At 44.0% G+C, this 16,924-nt stretch overlaps 1 protein-coding gene across 7 annotated transcripts in view; it reads right to left on the reverse strand.

The window, feature by feature from the left end:
- Positions 1-555: 555 nt before the first annotated feature.
- ogdha (oxoglutarate dehydrogenase a) overlaps positions 556-16,924 on the reverse strand; it is a 32,653-nt gene continuing 16,284 nt past the window's right edge. For 4 of the 7 annotated variants that reach the window (XM_084727727.1, XM_084727726.1, XM_084727729.1 and 1 more), the window contains 19 exons: positions 11,982-12,097; positions 11,553-11,707; positions 11,040-11,186; positions 10,864-10,954; positions 10,119-10,298; positions 9,185-9,313; positions 8,912-9,091; positions 8,662-8,814; positions 8,183-8,285; positions 6,119-6,247; positions 5,884-6,034; positions 4,580-4,707; positions 4,319-4,497; positions 3,695-3,766; positions 2,744-2,869; positions 2,493-2,565; positions 1,542-1,705; positions 1,289-1,443; positions 556-1,088 (listed from right to left, as the gene is read on the reverse strand). In XM_084727727.1, the coding sequence (XP_084583853.1) occupies positions 968-1,088; positions 1,289-1,443; positions 1,542-1,705; positions 2,493-2,565; positions 2,744-2,869; positions 3,695-3,766; positions 4,319-4,497; positions 4,580-4,707; positions 5,884-6,034; positions 6,119-6,247; positions 8,183-8,285; positions 8,662-8,814; positions 8,912-9,091; positions 9,185-9,313; positions 10,119-10,298; positions 10,864-10,954; positions 11,040-11,186; positions 11,553-11,707; positions 11,982-12,097 (2,552 nt within the window). In that variant the 3' untranslated portion in view covers positions 556-967. Of the gene's footprint in view, positions 1,089-1,288; positions 1,444-1,541; positions 1,706-2,492; positions 2,566-2,743; positions 2,870-3,694; positions 3,767-4,318; positions 4,498-4,579; positions 4,708-5,883; positions 6,035-6,118; positions 6,248-8,182; positions 8,286-8,661; positions 8,815-8,911; positions 9,092-9,184; positions 9,314-10,118; positions 10,299-10,863; positions 10,955-11,039; positions 11,187-11,552; positions 11,708-11,981; positions 12,098-15,575; positions 15,642-16,924 lie in introns of all 7 variants that reach the window. The other 3 variants (XM_084727724.1, XM_084727730.1, XM_084727725.1) reach the window with 2 other exon arrangements.

The following is a 16,924-nucleotide window of genomic DNA, read 5'->3' on the forward strand; positions in this document are numbered from 1 at the left end:
TCTTATTATTTTTTCCCCCAATATTTAAATTTTTCTCATGACGACAGCAGAGTGTCAAATCTGAACTTTTTTTGTGTAAAAAACCTGGCATTCTTTTGTCAGATCGCACCAAACTCTATTCAAGAAGTTGTCGATTTTAGATGGTTTTCTAAATTTTGAGGCGTCTGTGGTGGAGTGGAGCCTGACGCTGCTGCTGTAGTACTGACAGTACACACAGTACTCATACTGCATACTGAGTTGTCCTATGACAGATGAGGTCTGTACTGCAGATGAACCCAAGTAGCACACAGAGTACTTGTATACTAGTAGTACTCGCATGTTATAGAGTACTTAGTGACCAGTACAAGTAAACTACATACTGATACCATGACGTACACACAGTACACACCCTCCTCTACAAACGTGGTGTGAATAAATGAGAACAAACATTAATGTGACCTGATAAACGAGTAAAGGACAAACACAACAACAACAAAACAGGTCACTTTTCTGACAAATCAACAATTCTGCTCATCGATGAACCGTTCATCAAACAAAACAGTGAATTCACTCTGATTTCTGTCAAAGTAAAAGTTTTCTGACGTTCTGTATTTCAGATAATTCATGAATTTAGTGAAAAAATATCTGAAATTACAATCAAATCAATACAGTCAACATTCAGAGAGAATTTAAAAAACAGTGTTTGTTTCTTAAATCATTAGTTTTTGTTTACAGGCGGTAACCTTGGTGATAAACCGTGGGCAGTTCTGTTTGCAGTTCTGGTACACACTGTGTACTATGTAACATGCAGTACTCTGTTTACTCAGCAGTACAGAGTGTTTGAAGTATGCAGTATGACTCTGTGTGTGTAAGAGTGTGTGTGTGTGTGTGTGTGTGTGTGTGTGTGTGTGTGTGTGTGAGAGAATGGGTGGGGTTGGAGGTCAGACAGGTGAGGTGTTGCAGGTTTCAGGGGTCAGAGGTCATGGGTCTACTGCTGATCTTTGAACGCGTCCAGGCCGAAGGCGGTGTCGAGGAAACGCCGCAGCTCCATCAGGTGAGTGTTCTTGTTTCCTGTCGCTGGAGCTGCAGCCGGTCCTCTGCCAGCGTACCTGAGACAGAGACAGAGACGTTTTATGGACCAAACAATTAGTGGAGAAATTACTGATGACTATTTGAAAAGTAGGTCCAAACGTGAAAATACGCTGCGCCTGATTTTCAACTGAGAAGATTTTGGTCCATAAAATGTCAGAAAATGGTGAAAGAAAGTTTCCCAAACAGAATCGATGATGATGAAGATGATGAAGATTACCAGACAGGCTTGGCTCTCTGGGTGGTGGTCCTGATGCGAGGCTTCACGTAGTCGTAGTAACCCTGGTTCTTGTGCTCCTCCTGACACCAGACCAGGTCAGCGTTGGGGAAACGGTCTGACTCCGCCTTCACCTGGTCGAACGGGAACGGAGACAACTGGAGACGCACGGGGGGGGGGGGGCAACGATATTAAAGTGTGCAGCTGTATGAGCCCTGAATAATGAAGACACTTCAGCCAATCAGAATCCAGGTACCTGCTCTATACGAGCGATGGCCACAGTTCCCTCCATCCCTCTGTTCTTCCTCTCTTTGGTCAGTTCGTAGTAAACCTTCCCTGTGCAGAAGATCAACCTCTTCACCTCCTCTGGACGCTCCGACACAGCGCCAACATCTGGAATCAACCGCTGGAAGTGAGTCCCTACAGAGGAGGAGGAGGAGCAGGAGGAGAGGAGGAGGGGGAGAGGAGGAGGAGGAGGAGAGGAGGAGAGGAGGAGGAGAGGAGGAGAGGAGGAGGAGAGGAGAGGAGGGGAGGAAGAGGAGGAGGAGAGGAGAGGAGGAGGGGAGGAGGAGGAGGAGGAGAGGAGGAGGAGGAGGAGGAGGAGGAGAGGAGAGGAGGAGGAGAGGAGGAGGAGGAGGAGAGGAGAGGAGAGGAGAGGAGGAGGAGAGGAGGAGGAGGAGAGGAGGAGAGGAGAGGAGGAGGAGGAGGAGAGGAGGAGGAGAGGAGGAGGAGGAGGAGGAGAGGAGAGGAGGAGGAGAGGAGGAGGAGAGGAGAGGAGGAGGAGGAGAGGAGAGGAGGAGGAGAGGAGGAGGAGGGGAGGAGGAGAGGAGGAGGAGAGGAGGAGAGGAGGAGAGGAGGAGGAGAGGAGAGGAGGAGAGGAGGAGGAGGAGGAGGAGGAGAGGAGGAGGAGAGGAGGAAAGGAGGAGGAGGAGAAGAGGAGAGGAGGAGGAGAGGAGGAGGAAGAGAGGAGGAGAGGAGGAGGAGGAGGAGAGGAGGAGGAGAGGAGGAAAGGAGGAGGAGGAGAAGAGGAGAGGAGGAGGAGAGGAGGAGAGGAGGAGGAAGAGAGGAGGAGAGGAGGAGGAAGAGAGGAGGAGCATGACATTCAAGGTCAGACTCAGTCTCTTCTCTGTAGATTACTACTGATAACAATAACGACAACAACATTAATAATAATAATAATAATAATAATAATAATGATAATTTGTACCAGGCAGCATCTCATCAAAGCTGGATCGGGCCTCTGGGTGACGCAGCAGAGATTTGGGAGTGAAGATGATCAGCTGGAGGGAAAAACAGGAAGTTTATCCTGACTTTCAAATTAAAAGTTATTTTAAAAAAAGGGTTAGGGTTAAAAAAACTACAGGTCAGAGGTCAACATATGAACAGAACAGGTGTGTGTGTGTGTGTGTGTGTGTGTGTGTGTGTGTGTGTGTGTGTGTGTGTGTGTGTGTGTCTCACAGGCTTCCTGAAGGGCAGGAGGATTTGTCGTCTGAGAACGTGGAAGTAGTTTGCAGGTGAAGAACAGTTGACGACGATCCAGTTGCAGTCGTAGAGTTGACGCACGGCGAAGTCGTCTGTGATGTTCTGACAGACGACAGACATAAAATTAACTCAGACTGAAACTTGTTCTTCATCACAACTGAATTTCATCCTTTTCCCACCGTTTTTCTTCTTCACTGCTGATCTGAAAAATGATCTGATCTGTGAGCTCTGATCCGTTGCAGTCCTACGTTCAACACTTCAGACACTCGTCTGTGCGCAGCAGCAGGGTTGCAACATGCAGCAAACAGAATTTTATTCTATTTGATGCATCTGCAACGTGCTGCATTCACATCTGGTGTAAATTCACATGATCCACTACTGTTCTGATGAACGTACGGCGGCTGCTGCAGATGCTGCAGATGCTGCAGATGCTGCGCAGCAGTTATTTCCAGTGGAGGTCTGGTGTCTTGTAACAGACAGGGATTGTGCTGCACACCAGCGTTTCCTGATCCTGACCCTGCATGTTTTCAGTGTTTCTCAAACAAACAGGTCTTTATCAGGTTTCTGCAGAGGCTTGATGACGAGCTGATTGTCTGAATCAGGTGTGTTGGAGCAGAGAAACATCTAAAACATGCAGGACAGCAGGTCCTAAGGATCAGGAAACGCTGCTGCACACCAACACACTCCTCTCTGTCCAAGTCTGATTTAAAAGATGTGCAGCAGCAGAAATCAAGAGCAGCTTTTTGAAAATACTCTCATTCATAAACAACTATGATCCTGAACGTAACAGAATCCTGTCAGATGATTATTAGTTCTCTGACGGTGAAATCTCTTATTTTCAGTGACTGGAAAATTGCTCAACTGTTTTCCAGGCCATGTAGGAGCCCTGCTCCTGTGTGTGTGTGTGTGTGTGTGTGTGTGTGTTACCGGCATGACGTCGGGGTCGTCGTTGCACATCTGGAGGAATCTCTCTGGACGAGCTGAAGAATGTTCTGGACCCTGCAGACACACAAACACACACAGAGGAGTGTGTTAAACTCTCATGAGTTAAAACCAGCAGAGTGAGTGCAGGAGTGTAAAATGTCCACCGGGTGGAGCTGTTTCACCTCATCACATCTTCAGAGGAATCATTTTGATTTAAATTAAGCACAAATATATAATTTTATTATCTTTCGTATTCTGATCCACTTTGGTTTGTTGTTTGTTGTCGTGTCTCCTTTTCTATTCATCGAGTCGAGAATAGATTCTGAATCAAATCAGACAGAACGATGAAACTGAGCCTCCCTTTAATGCAACATGTGCATCAGATTTATTTCTAAACTGGGTTCCTTCTTCAGTTTTGGTGAGAACGACTGAACCTGAGCAGCTGCAGACGGAAACAATCTGCTCGGCGCTTCCTCACTTCAAAGCCGAACATTTTAAAGCATTAAGACACTTTGAGAATCGTTTCATCATCGAACCGCAGCTCCCTGAATCAGAATCATCAGGCGCTGAGTGAGCCCCGCCCCCCCTCGCTGTCTCAGTAGATCTAACGTGCGCTCTCGTCCTCACCATTCCCTCCATGCCGTGCGGCAGCAGCAGCACGATGCCGTTCTGTCGGACCCACTTGGCCTGACCGGGACAGATGAACTGGTCGATGATGCACTGAGCCGTGTTGTGGAAGTCTCCGAACTGAGCCTCCCACAGGATCAGAGCGTTGGGACTCGCCATCGCAAAGCCCAGCTCGAAGCCTGCAGACACACACAGACGGTCACATGGTCACGTTAAAGAATCAAACGTAAAAACAAGTCCTGCGATCGTGTTTGGACTCACCGAGGACGCCGTACTCAGACAGCGAGCTGTTGCAGACGGTGTACGGCGCCTGGTCAGGAGACACGTGGTTCATGGGAATACAGATCCTCTTGTCCACGTTCTGGTCGTGGAGGACGTGATGACGGTGGCTGGAAGAGGACAAACAGGTGCGGTGAGTCTGTGAAACAAACTGTTGGTGTGATGTTACAGTAATGAGAGAACATGTCAGCAGATCAGTGAGGAAAACACAAAACTTTTATCAACCTCAAGATTCTGTGAAAAAATATTTCTTCAGTCACAGCATCGGTCCACACAGACCGTCTCACCGTCTGCGCACATTTTAAATTCTTCAACAGAATTCTCTCCAAAGACCCGAGCAGGAGGACGTCGACTGTCGGACCAGTCGTCCTCTGAAACGTCCAGATTTAATCAAACCTGATCTGTTGAGGGTTTCTTAATGGATCAAACACTTAGAATCTTTGAAACAACTTTCCTATTGTCCTTATTTTTATATACATCAGTTACTTTGGTATCATGTTTCTCCATGAATACTACTAGAAAAGAAAAAGACAAGGACAAAGATAAAGATGAGAACTTCCTTTATCAGTCCCACGACAGGGAAATTTACAGTGTTAGGAGAGACAAACTATAAAGAAGCAAAAATATTAGAAATATAAGCAAGTTGAAAAAAAAAGAACAATTTTAACAGACATATAAAAATAAAATAGGAACAATATAAAGAGGGGAAATATGAAAATTGGAACAGTATTATAGAATATAAGGAGAACCATATTACATGTAGAATGATGACAGTACATCTGATTATTGAACACTGTACTGAAGTACTGAATATGACAACAACTGTGTGAGTTAGCACTTATTTTCAGTCACTTCATCCTGATCAATATGTCACACAGTGAATCATCAATACTTCCATCAGGTGTATCGTCATCAATATTTCTGTGCAACAGTGTAAAGTTCAACACTGAGTCTCTTTACATTGAATCCGCTATTCACATATTTTTAAATATTCAATATTAAGATGCTTCTTTATATTTTTGCTGCTGTGAATCTGTTGTGGGTCTAAAAAAGGAATTTGTCTGATTTTTAAAATTCAGCCACTTTTCAAAGAACCTGAACCAAAAAGTTTCCACGTCTTTATAATCAAAGTGTTTACAGTCACTTTGTTCAGCTTCATGTTCGCTGAATGTTGCAGACAGAAGAGAAACTGAAAACTGTTCTCATGGACAAATACAGAACGAGGCAGAGAACCAGAGATCAGAACAGAACCACCTGAGGTTCTCTGTGGTTCCTGAGCCGTTTACCTGAACGTTCCCCGCTCCACGTCCTGTCCCGACAGTCTGATGTGGATTCCCTCCTTCAGCAGAGATCCGAAGGCCATGTACTCCCCCAGTGCCCAGTCCACGGTCCGGTTACGGACCATCTCTGCGCGACCCTTCAGGATACGACTCAGACCTGAAACGAACAAATCGGATCATCAGAATAATTCTTTGGTTTCTGTTTGGGTTTCTGACTGATGAAACGTTTGAAGAGTGAGACCTCCGTGGATGGTGAAGTCCTCCACAGGGACGGAGGACGCCACCTGTCCGATCTGGTTCAGGTCGTCCTCAGACAGTCCGGTGGACGGGCAGCTCATGGACTTTGGTTGTCCGTCCAGAGTGAAAAAACCTGAAGACGACGACAAAAAAACAAGTCAGCTACCGAGTTCTCGGTGAGAAAAGAAGACGAGGTTTTCATTCATCAACGCTCTGAACTTTTCTAGATTCTGTCTTTTCTGCTGATTTGGCTTTTAACGACATCAGCAGTTAAAAGGTAACTAATACTCGAGTAGTTTTTGAGACGACTACTAACAGCTAGGGGTGTCACGGTATGAAATTTTAACCTCGCGGTTATTGTCTCTGGTTTTCTGTTTTATCGCGGTTTTCTTTTAAAAAGTGTGTTGAATACATGACGACTGTTCAGCAAACAGCAGCATCACCTCCACTGTCCAGTTTGTTGACACAGTGGCGTCTCTGAAGACAGGAGCCCTTCCTCCACACGAGTCCCATCATGCACCCTTCTCTTCTCCTTACACATATTCCATGTATACACCCCCCCCGCCACACACACCTCATTTATTCACACACACATCCCTGCACACTATCAGCTGAGCGATCAGCTGCATTTCACTACATGTCTTGCATTAGTATCACAAGCATGTGACAAATAAATCCTTGAATATGTTCTGAAGGAATTGATAGTCCTACAATAACATGCAAAATATTTAAATTGTAATGAAGTAAAAACACGAATACCACAATGTAAAAATACCTAAGTAAAGAATGAGAGTATTTTTTCCATCACAGCAGGTCAGAGATCAGTGTTTCAGTGAATAGTTTTATTTATGGCGCCCGCCACATTAAAAACATCGACACCACGACATGATTTTATATTTTTGGAGCTGCGCACCTTTTTTTAGAAGGTAACTCTTTATTTGCACAACTCTACTAAAATAATCAAACTCTCGATCTTTCACAGGTCTAGGGTTCCCTTCTAGACACGACCCTCTGTCTGTCTGTCAAACTACAGACAGCAGACTGTCTGTAAACATCACGATGTTAAACTCTGCAGTGTTTCACACAAACACTTTATTTGTGTGAAACACAGGTTTGGTTTGTCACCAACTTTGTCATTTGTATTTTCAATCAGTCTGAGAGGACGACGGTATCAGTGATTGATTATTGATCAGTCTGTCCTCCTCTCCTCCCTCACCTGTTCACTCTGCTGTGAGAAGATCTGAAAGTTTCTCACAGACAAACACAGACTCTCCTGTTTTACATATAGACAGCTGTTTAATTTTTTAAGAGCATCTGGTTGGTGATGATGTCATTAACCATCACGTTAGTTTGTGTTGTCATTAGCAACAGTCTCCTCCACACGCAGCTTCTCTGCAGTTGGTCTGTGTGTTTCCTGATCAGATAAACCAGCGCCAGTTAAAATAGAAACGTCCCGTAAAAATTTAAAATCTATTAATAATTTATTGGTTATAGGTCCGGGTCCGTACAGGACGGCGTGTGGGTCCGGACTCGGACCGCGGTCCGCCAGTTAGGGACCCTTGTTATATAGTAATACACACGTAGTGACTGTCAACTAAAATGGTTAAAACAAACGAAGTGTGTGTCATCATTGTGTTGTGTACCGTCAATAAAGCCATGTCTTCATTTCACCGTCTCCTCTGAAGTTTGTTAGAGGATGTCGGCTACAAAGTTCACCTGCGCAGCAACTTCAGCAGACTCAGGTGAGACGCTGGAAAGGCTCACGGTGCCGACACCGCGGCGCGCTAATCCACCGAGATAATATACATTTTTAAAATTAAAATGGTAATTGTTATAGTCAACATTTTTACCGGGGTTTACCGCTACACCGGTAACCGCGACAACCCTACTAACAGCAGCACTTTAACTTGTAATTGAGTAATATTTTTGTGATGCAACATTACTTGTACAATAATAAATATATACAATAACAAACTCTGATTGGTTGGTGTGAACAGACGCTGCAGTAAAAACCCTGTCGGGGAGCAGTTTCACAGTTAAGCACCGCCCCCCTCCCCCCGTCCCTCACCAGGCCAGGGGGAGTCCAGCCAGTGCTTGATGTGGAGGATCTTCTCGTCTTTAGAGCGAGCGTACGCCTCCTCGCAGATCTTGTCATACTTGGCAATTTCCTCCTACAAACAGACGGAAACCAGAAGAACATGATCAAGGTTTGATTCCTGAAATTCTCACCGTCCTCGTACCTTCACTTCATTTCCCAGGAGCCATCAGGGCGGATTGTTATATGACACTGGATACAGGTATGAGGTCGTACGTCTGCGCTCCACCCGTTTTCTCATGTTTGGAACTATTTTTCAATTGGTAAGATTGTGACAGGATCAGTTTTTTACCATTTTCTGATAGTTCATGGACCAATCAACTAATTGATCGGACATGCTGATTGGTCAGACTCACAGCTGTGTCTGCCTGCAGTAAAATTAACAGCTGAGAACTTAAAGTTCTCGTTCTGCCTAAAGACGAAGAAGAAGCCTGCTGTTTTTTTGTTTTTACCTCGTACTCCTGCCTGCTGACGGCTCCCTCTGCAATCAGCTTCTCTGCATATTTCTGCAGAACCGGTTTCTGCTTCTTGATCTGTTTGTACATCAGCGGCTGAGTGAACATCGGCTCGTCCATCTCGTTGTGGCCCATCCGGCGGTAACACACCTGTACACACACACACACACACACACAGGACAGGTAAACACACACACCTCGTAGGTCTCTGTAGAGTTTTTACTCAAACGTCACAGGTGAGACTCACCAGGTCGACCACCACGTCTTTGTGGAATGTGGCCCTCCACTCAGCGGCCACCTTGCACACATAGATGACGGCTTCAGGGTCGTCGGCGTTCACGTGGAAGATGGGAGCGTTGACGACTCGAGCCACGTCGGTCGGGTACGGAGACGAGCGAGCCACACGAGGATCTGTGGTGAAACCGATCTGCAGAGAGACGAGGTCACAGAGGTCACAGAGGTCACAGAGGTCACAGCTCCATCAGACCAGTTTATCACGTTTGCTTCACGCTTCTGTTACCTGGTTGTTGACGACGACGTGCACGGTGCCGTGTGTGGTGTAAGACGGCAGGTCGGACAGATGGAAGGTCTCATAGACGATACCCTGTCCTGCAAACGCTGCGTCTCCATGGAGCAGAATGGACATCACCTGAACACACAGACACACAGATCTGCATCAAACCCTGTGTTGTTGTGTGTGATGTATAAATAAAGTTATTGTTGAACAAACATCACACAGAACTGAAGGAAGGAAAGAAATCAGTCAGAAGCTTTGTTTGTTACAGAACTTGTATTCTTATTGTTCTAAAGTAAGTTTTTACGTGTAGTTTTTGAAACATACTTGGTTAAACGTGTGTAAGACAATAACGTCTTCACCTGGAAAAAGCTTTTAATGAACCAGATTAAACGAGGTCAGTCCTGGAGTCTGTGTGTCCTAATATTTCTTCCTATTGGACAGACGTGGTAACAGAGATCAGATCTACAATCAGCCCAGAGCTTCAGTGTTATTTACCTGGAAAAAACAACTGGGCTGAAAAAACAGCACAGATACTTGTCACAAATATTAATATGTAAAAACAAAAAGTAATCTACGGAACAACTGACTTTTTCTCTGAGACGGGCGACAAAAAACCTGAAGAAATGTCTTTATATATTTTGTTTGCAGAAATTTGCCTCCACTCTTCTTTTCTTTCTTTTGTACCAACAGATTGGACTTTAAAGACATGAAAGAACAGGAGACGTCTTCCTCGTAAGGAAACACTCTGGATTTGCACCAATTAAATTTGAGAATGAAAAAGACTTCCAGGATCTTTAAGGGCATCATGGACACAACAGACCCACAGATTTAGATGCTGCAACGTAACCGAGATTTGTCGACGAAGCGCCCCAGCGCTCAGATTTGTAGAAGTAAACTTTCTGCCCCCCCCCCCCCCGAGGACGTCCATCAGTCTCACCCGTTTGCCGTCGTTGTCTCCGCAGTAGAACTGCTCAGCCTTGGTCTTTCCCTGCACCACGGGGTCCACGGCCTCCAGGTGAGACGGGTTGGCCACCAGAGACAGCGTGATGTTCCTGTCGGTCACACGGTTGATACGGCGATGGTACATTCCCAGATGGTACTTCACATCACCGGAGCCCTGAGGAGGAAAAACCCAGCAGAGGTCAGAGGTCAGAAAATAAACCACGCATCAGTTCAGTTCAACGGGTGTCGATCTGTTTGGTATCTTTATCCTCATTTCCTTCAGTCACGTCAAACTGACTTATTTTCAGTAACAATTCTTAAAAGTTGTTTCTTTCTTGTTCTGTTTGAGTCGTGGTGTGACAAAGAAGAACAAAAAACATAAATAAACAGACGTGTCAGTTGTAATTTTCACACTTCAGCACCACAGAGACTTGAACCAACAGCTCTGTCTTCAACCTCTGTCAGGTTTTCAGAGTCAGTCCTTCAAAATGTCTTCTGTTTGTCCCGTTTACACACATTCAGAGACTGATTCAGAGGATTGTGGGTAAAGTTTCTGATCCGTTAGTGAGATGTGATGATTTCAGGTCTAATTTCACAGACAGTCCAGTTTGTTATTTGTGTTTCCTGATTGTACTCCAGTGTCTCATTAATATTAACAGTAACACCACAATAAAACATGACATGTAACATGAACTTATTGATAATATCAGCAGTGATGGAAGTGAGAGAAATGGAATGACCTCATCAGCAGCTTCCAGTTTGGAGTCAAACTGACAGAAAATCTGTTCCAGTTCTTTACGGATCACGTTGGCCAAAACATTCAGACGACCCCTGAAACAGCAGAGAGGAGACACTGAGTGTGTGTGTGTGTTTATATGCAGACTTAAAAATAAAGGAGTGTGTGTCTGTGTGTTACCTGTGAGGCATGCCCATGATGACGTTCTCTACTCCGTTCTCAGACGATTTATCAATGATGGTTTTAAGAGCTGGAATCAGAGACTCACAGCCCTCCAGACCAAAACGCTTCTCTGCAGACCACTTCTTCTGCAGGAACTCCTCGAACCTGCACGCACGCACACGCACGCATGCGCACACACACACACACACACACACACACACACACACACACACACACACACACACACACACACACACACACACACACACAGATTAATGACTCATCAACTCCTGCTCATTTCCAGTTCATCATCAGTGGAGCGGGTTGTTTATCTCCACATGTTTGGACCTACTGTGGACCAACATGTAGTCTGTCATGTCTCTCAGCTACGACACGGTGAGAGTTTGTGACTCCATGACCGTCTAATCTGATGCAGTGAACATTTTAACAGGCAAAAATATCTTGTAGTCTCAAAGTTGAGAACCCGGCCCTCTGCGTGGTTCTGATGGAGGCTGATGGAGGCGTGTTTACCTGGTGGAGCGGACCATACGGGCCAGCAGCGTCCTCTTCTCCTCCAGAGTGAACTGCATCACTCCTGGAGTCTCAAACTTCTGCCTGATCCACTGACACTGCTCCAGATCATTGATGAACATGAACTCCACACCGATGTGCTGACAGTACGACATCTGAGCAGCACACACACACACAGACACACACAGACACACACACACACACACACACACACACAGACACACACACAAAAAAAGGTTATTTTTTAGTCAAAAGGAACAATTAGTCTATTAATCAAATAGTTCTCAACTTAATTAATCAACAATTTTTGCTGTTCTGTCTTATTTTTACTACGTTTTTACCGTTTTTTGCTTTGTGTTACAACTTCATCACAATTTCAGCTTAATTTTATCGGTGTGTGTGTGTGTGTGTGTGTGTGTGTGTGTTCACCTCCAGACGCCGTATGATCTCTTTGAGCGGCAGGGCGCTCTCCGAGCCTCCGATGAAGGTGGTGGTGGGCAGCCGGAACACCTTGTCCAGGTCAGACTCATCCAGACCATAGAAGCCTATATGTCCCATGATGCACCACAGGACAAGAGGGGAGTGCAGGGAGGAGGAGGAGGGAAGAAGGAGGGGGTGTAAGGAGAGAAGAGAGGGAAGGAGGTGAGAAAAGGTTGACAGATGCAGGAAGTGGACAGACTCACAAACAGGACATGGACACATGAACACATGCATGTATGAGTTAATGATGAATGAATGAGCATCATGAACACGTCATGAACACGTCATAAACACGTCATGAACACGTCATGAACACCACATGAACACGACATGAACACATCATGAACACGTCATGAACACGACATGAACACGTCATGAACACCACATGAACACGACATGAACACATCATGAACACGACATGAACACGTCATGAACACGTCATGAACACGTCATGAACACGTCATGAACACATCATGAACACGACATGAACACGACATGAACACGTCATGAACACGACATGAACACGTCATGAACACGACATGAACACATCATGAACACGTCATGAACACATCATGAACACGACATGAACACGACATGAACACGTCATGAACACGACATGAACACGTCATGAACACGTCATGAACACCTCATGAACACGACATGAACACGACATGAACACGACATGAACACGACATGAACACATCATGAACACATCATGAACACCTCATGAACAAGTCATGAACACGACATGAACACGTCATGAACACGACATGAACACGACATGAACACATCATGAACACATCATGAACACATCATGAACACGACACGAACACGACACGAACACGTCATGAACACGACATGAACACGACATGAACACGACATGAACACATCATGAACACCACATGAACACGACATGAACAAGTCATGAACACGTCATGAACACGACATGAACACGACATGAACACGTCATGAACACGACATGAACACGTCATGAACACGACATGAACAAGTCATGAACACGTCATGAACACGACATGAACACGACATGAACACGACATGAACACGACATGAACAAGTCATGAACACGTCATGAACACGACATGAACACGACATGAACATGACATGAACACGTCATGAACATGACATGAAGAAGACGCATGACGACGTGAAGCACAGACAGACAGTCAACATGCAGACGGCAGCAGAGGAAGAGAAGAAGAGAAGAAGAGAAGAGAGGGCAGCAGAGAGGCGGTTTGAGTGCAGGAGGAGCAGTGAGGAGGAGCAGTGAGGAGGAGCAGTGAGGAGGAGCAGTGAGGAGGAGCAGTGAGGAGGAGCAGTCATGGGTCAAATACAACATCAAAAACAAAAAAAAGAATAAGAGTAAGGAGAGACACGGTTAGTACGGTTAATTTGAGCCAATCAGCTGCAGGTTCACACATGAAAAGCAGATGTTCAGACTGAATCATGTTTCATTTCAAACACAAACGTCTCGTTCAGAATTTAAAAACCACAGAAAACTGCTGCACCACGACTTTAAAATCACACTCTGTTTAGGGGTAAAATCAGCAGCGGGAGACAAAAATCTCTGTTGTCTGGATGAAATCAGCAAAGTCGGCTGAAATGAGCTTCAGGTCAAAACTGAGCATTGTGGGTATAAAGTGCATAAACTTAACCTCGGTCTGGTGTGAATCAGGGCAAGAATCCATTCTTTCTTATTATACTTTAAACCGTTTGCTTGCAAGATTAGAATTTATTTGTTCGAAAGTGTTTTTTATCATCACGCACACCGTCTCCCTATTGGGTGTTGGGCCAGGGGGCGTGGCTTACCTGGTCACACAGCAGGTGTTGTTAGATGGAAACATATGTAGTGTAACAAATCATGAAATGACCATGATGTCATCAGGGATTAATGTTAGTTATCTTTGTGGGGGGGGTTTTCTTAATTTTTGTTGTTATTTTGCTTGTGTTTGTTTGTTTTGTGTCGTTTGATGTGACTCTGATAAATATGACGTGCTGTTAAAAGCATCAGCAGCGTTATCAGCTGCACCTTTGTTGTTCTGCAGAAGAGTCTAAATTTTGTTAAATTACTTAATTGTGATGTTTTTCACTGCATTATTTAAGTATCTTTCATTTTTCTGTCAGAGGCATTTATTTACATGAATTAGTAGATTTATACGTTCTTCTAGGCGTAGACCAAAATAAAGTTTAATTCTAAACTTGTTAAGCTGAAGCCGTGGTGTCTTCTCTGTTTAAATGAACGCTGGATGCTCTCTGAATCAGTTGGTGTCTGTTGTTTTTAAGAAATCATTAATAATCTTGTAAAAGGTGCAAATGTTTAGAACGTTTAAATTGAGCAAAATATTAATGGAGTTTGGCAGCAGTGACTTCAGAGTGTTTTAACAGGCTGAACTTTACTTGACTTATTAACAGCAGATCAACTTGTTTACATGAATGTTCACTGAGGTTCTCAGGGTTTTGTTGCTGTGACATCACTGTCAGGTTACTGTTAAAGTGCACCTGTACAGCTCAGCTGGTGGAGTGTGAGCACCAAGTACTGAGGCTGTCAGCCCTCTGGTTCGATGCCCGCCTGCAGCCTGTTTGCTGCGTCTCTCTCTCTCTCTCTCCCTCCCTCCCTCCCCTTTCCTGTCATATCTTCAGCTGTCACCATCACAATAAAAGCAAAAAGCCCCAAAACATAATGTTTAAAAAAATAATTAGTGAGAGCAGTTCCAGAGTTTGTCCAGCAGAGAGCGCTGACAACTTCATTTTTTACCGTGAAAAACGTCTTAATTAACCAAACTCAAAGTGTTTCTGTCAGAGGTGTTGTGATATTTGTTAATATAGTTTTAGGAGGTACTGAAATGAATCAAAGAGATTCATATTTCAAAAGGGAATAAAATGAATTAGTGTTTTTGTTCTGTTTTCTGTTCTCTGAACTGACGTCATCCAGACCAACATCATCAGTCCTTTATGTCTCCTGCAAGACGAGACAGAGGGTTTAGAACTTGTTAAAGAAGTAAAGAGAAATAAAATGGCTGTGGTTCAGCACACACGGAGCAGAGATGTGTTCATGACAGCAGCGATGACTGAGCAGGAACATGGCTGACATGTTGGGGGGGTTATGGGTATTTAATTGGTTATTTTGCAACTTCAAACTGATGATGGGACAGTTAGGGGAGGACGTGTTATGGAGGAAAGAGAACAGATGAGAGAGAAAGTAGGAGGACGTCTTTATGTCTCAGAGGGGATACGAATCAGCGACGACGACCTTAAACATCCCCAGTTCAACTCAACCAGCCAATCACAAGGCTATACTGGACAGCTGGCTCAGCCAATCAGAAAGCTGACACAGGTTATAGAACACGACAGCCACAAACTAATCACACCACTGAAAGCCAGGCCAGCCAATCAAGAAGCTCTAAGGACAGCAGGCTCCTCCTCCTCCTCCTGACAGGAGGAAGAAACATCAAACAGGACGACACTCTTCTTCTTCTTCTTCTCTGCTACAAACGCGCTGCAGCCTTTTCACAAACAGACACAAACCGTCAGGTTTCTGAAGTTTACCGCTCTGCCTGCAGCCGACCAGAAAGTGTGAGTGGCAGTCTGACTCTGAAACACAGTCACAACACTTCATTTACTGCACAAACACACAGTCACACGTGTGCAGGGGCTGAAAACACACTGATGTCACGTTCTCAAACTCAAAGATCTCATGTAAAAACGGTGAAGTTTGTCGTGAACGTGGTGCCAGACTGACCCGACTGCACCAGACTGATGTAATCAGATGTGTGATCTGGCAGCTCGACACTTTTCTCTCTGAGGACTTGGCTGTTCTTACTGTGCAGAACTTAAGAAGAACTTAAACTCCAAACTCACATCCAAACCAGGAGCTGCACATTTCTTTAAAAAAGGTCAAATGTGAGACGAAGAATTATTATGAAGCACTCTGACCAACAAAGGAAAAGGGCAGGAACTTCTCAGAGAGCAGAACTGAGAAAAATGACTTCAGAGTCTTATTGTTGTTCTACACATTAATCCTGACCTCTGATTTGACCTTTGACCTTATTTGGAAGTTCCTGTCTTCTTACCAAACTTCCATTTGATCCGATCACTTTAGCTTCAAAAATCAGAATAATGACAAATATGATCAAATCCTCAGTACATCTTTACATTTTACTGTTATTATTTACATTATTGTTATCATTATTATTTATTTATAACATGTATTATTATATTACAGTGAGGTGATGTTCCAGCTAACTTTTAAAATTGATTTGGGAGCTGCTGATATTTATATTCTAATAAAATAACATCTGTCCTCTCCTTATTTTTAAACCACAGACAGCTGAAGTTTAGTTTAGTTTTACAGAAAGGCGTCTTTTTTTTATTTATTTTGAGGCCGTTGGCTTAGTCCCGCCTTACTGTGCTGTGATTGGCTGTGACAGCGAGTGTAAAGACCAGCATTTGGCAGCAGTTTACAAAGGAGAGCATGTATTAAATGCATTATTTTATTTATTTTTTATCATCATCATTACATCCTTTTTTAGCTCTCTTACATTTTCTTTTTAATACTTTGTTTTATTAGTAGCATTATTATATTTTTATTTCTTCTGTTTATTATTATCATCATCAATCTGATTATTATAATATAATGTCTATCTTTCAGTTAGTGAAAAATCTGGCAATAATTTTTCCAACTAATCAGTTGTTTGGTCCATAAATGTCAGAAAATGTTAAAGTCCAAGACGACGTCCTAAAATGTTCAAAACTTAAAAATATTCAGTTTACTGTCAGAGAGGAATAAAGAAAGCAGAAAATATTCACATTTAAGAAGCTGAAATCAGAGAATTTGGACAATTCTCTTTATCAAAATAGTTGCTAAGTTATTTAAT

This window comes from Lutjanus erythropterus, chromosome 10 (genome assembly GCF_056507025.1).
Source record: "Lutjanus erythropterus isolate fLutEry1 chromosome 10, fLutEry1.hap2, whole genome shotgun sequence".
In the NCBI taxonomy this organism is placed as follows: domain Eukaryota; kingdom Metazoa; phylum Chordata; class Actinopteri; order Lutjaniformes; family Lutjanidae; genus Lutjanus; species Lutjanus erythropterus.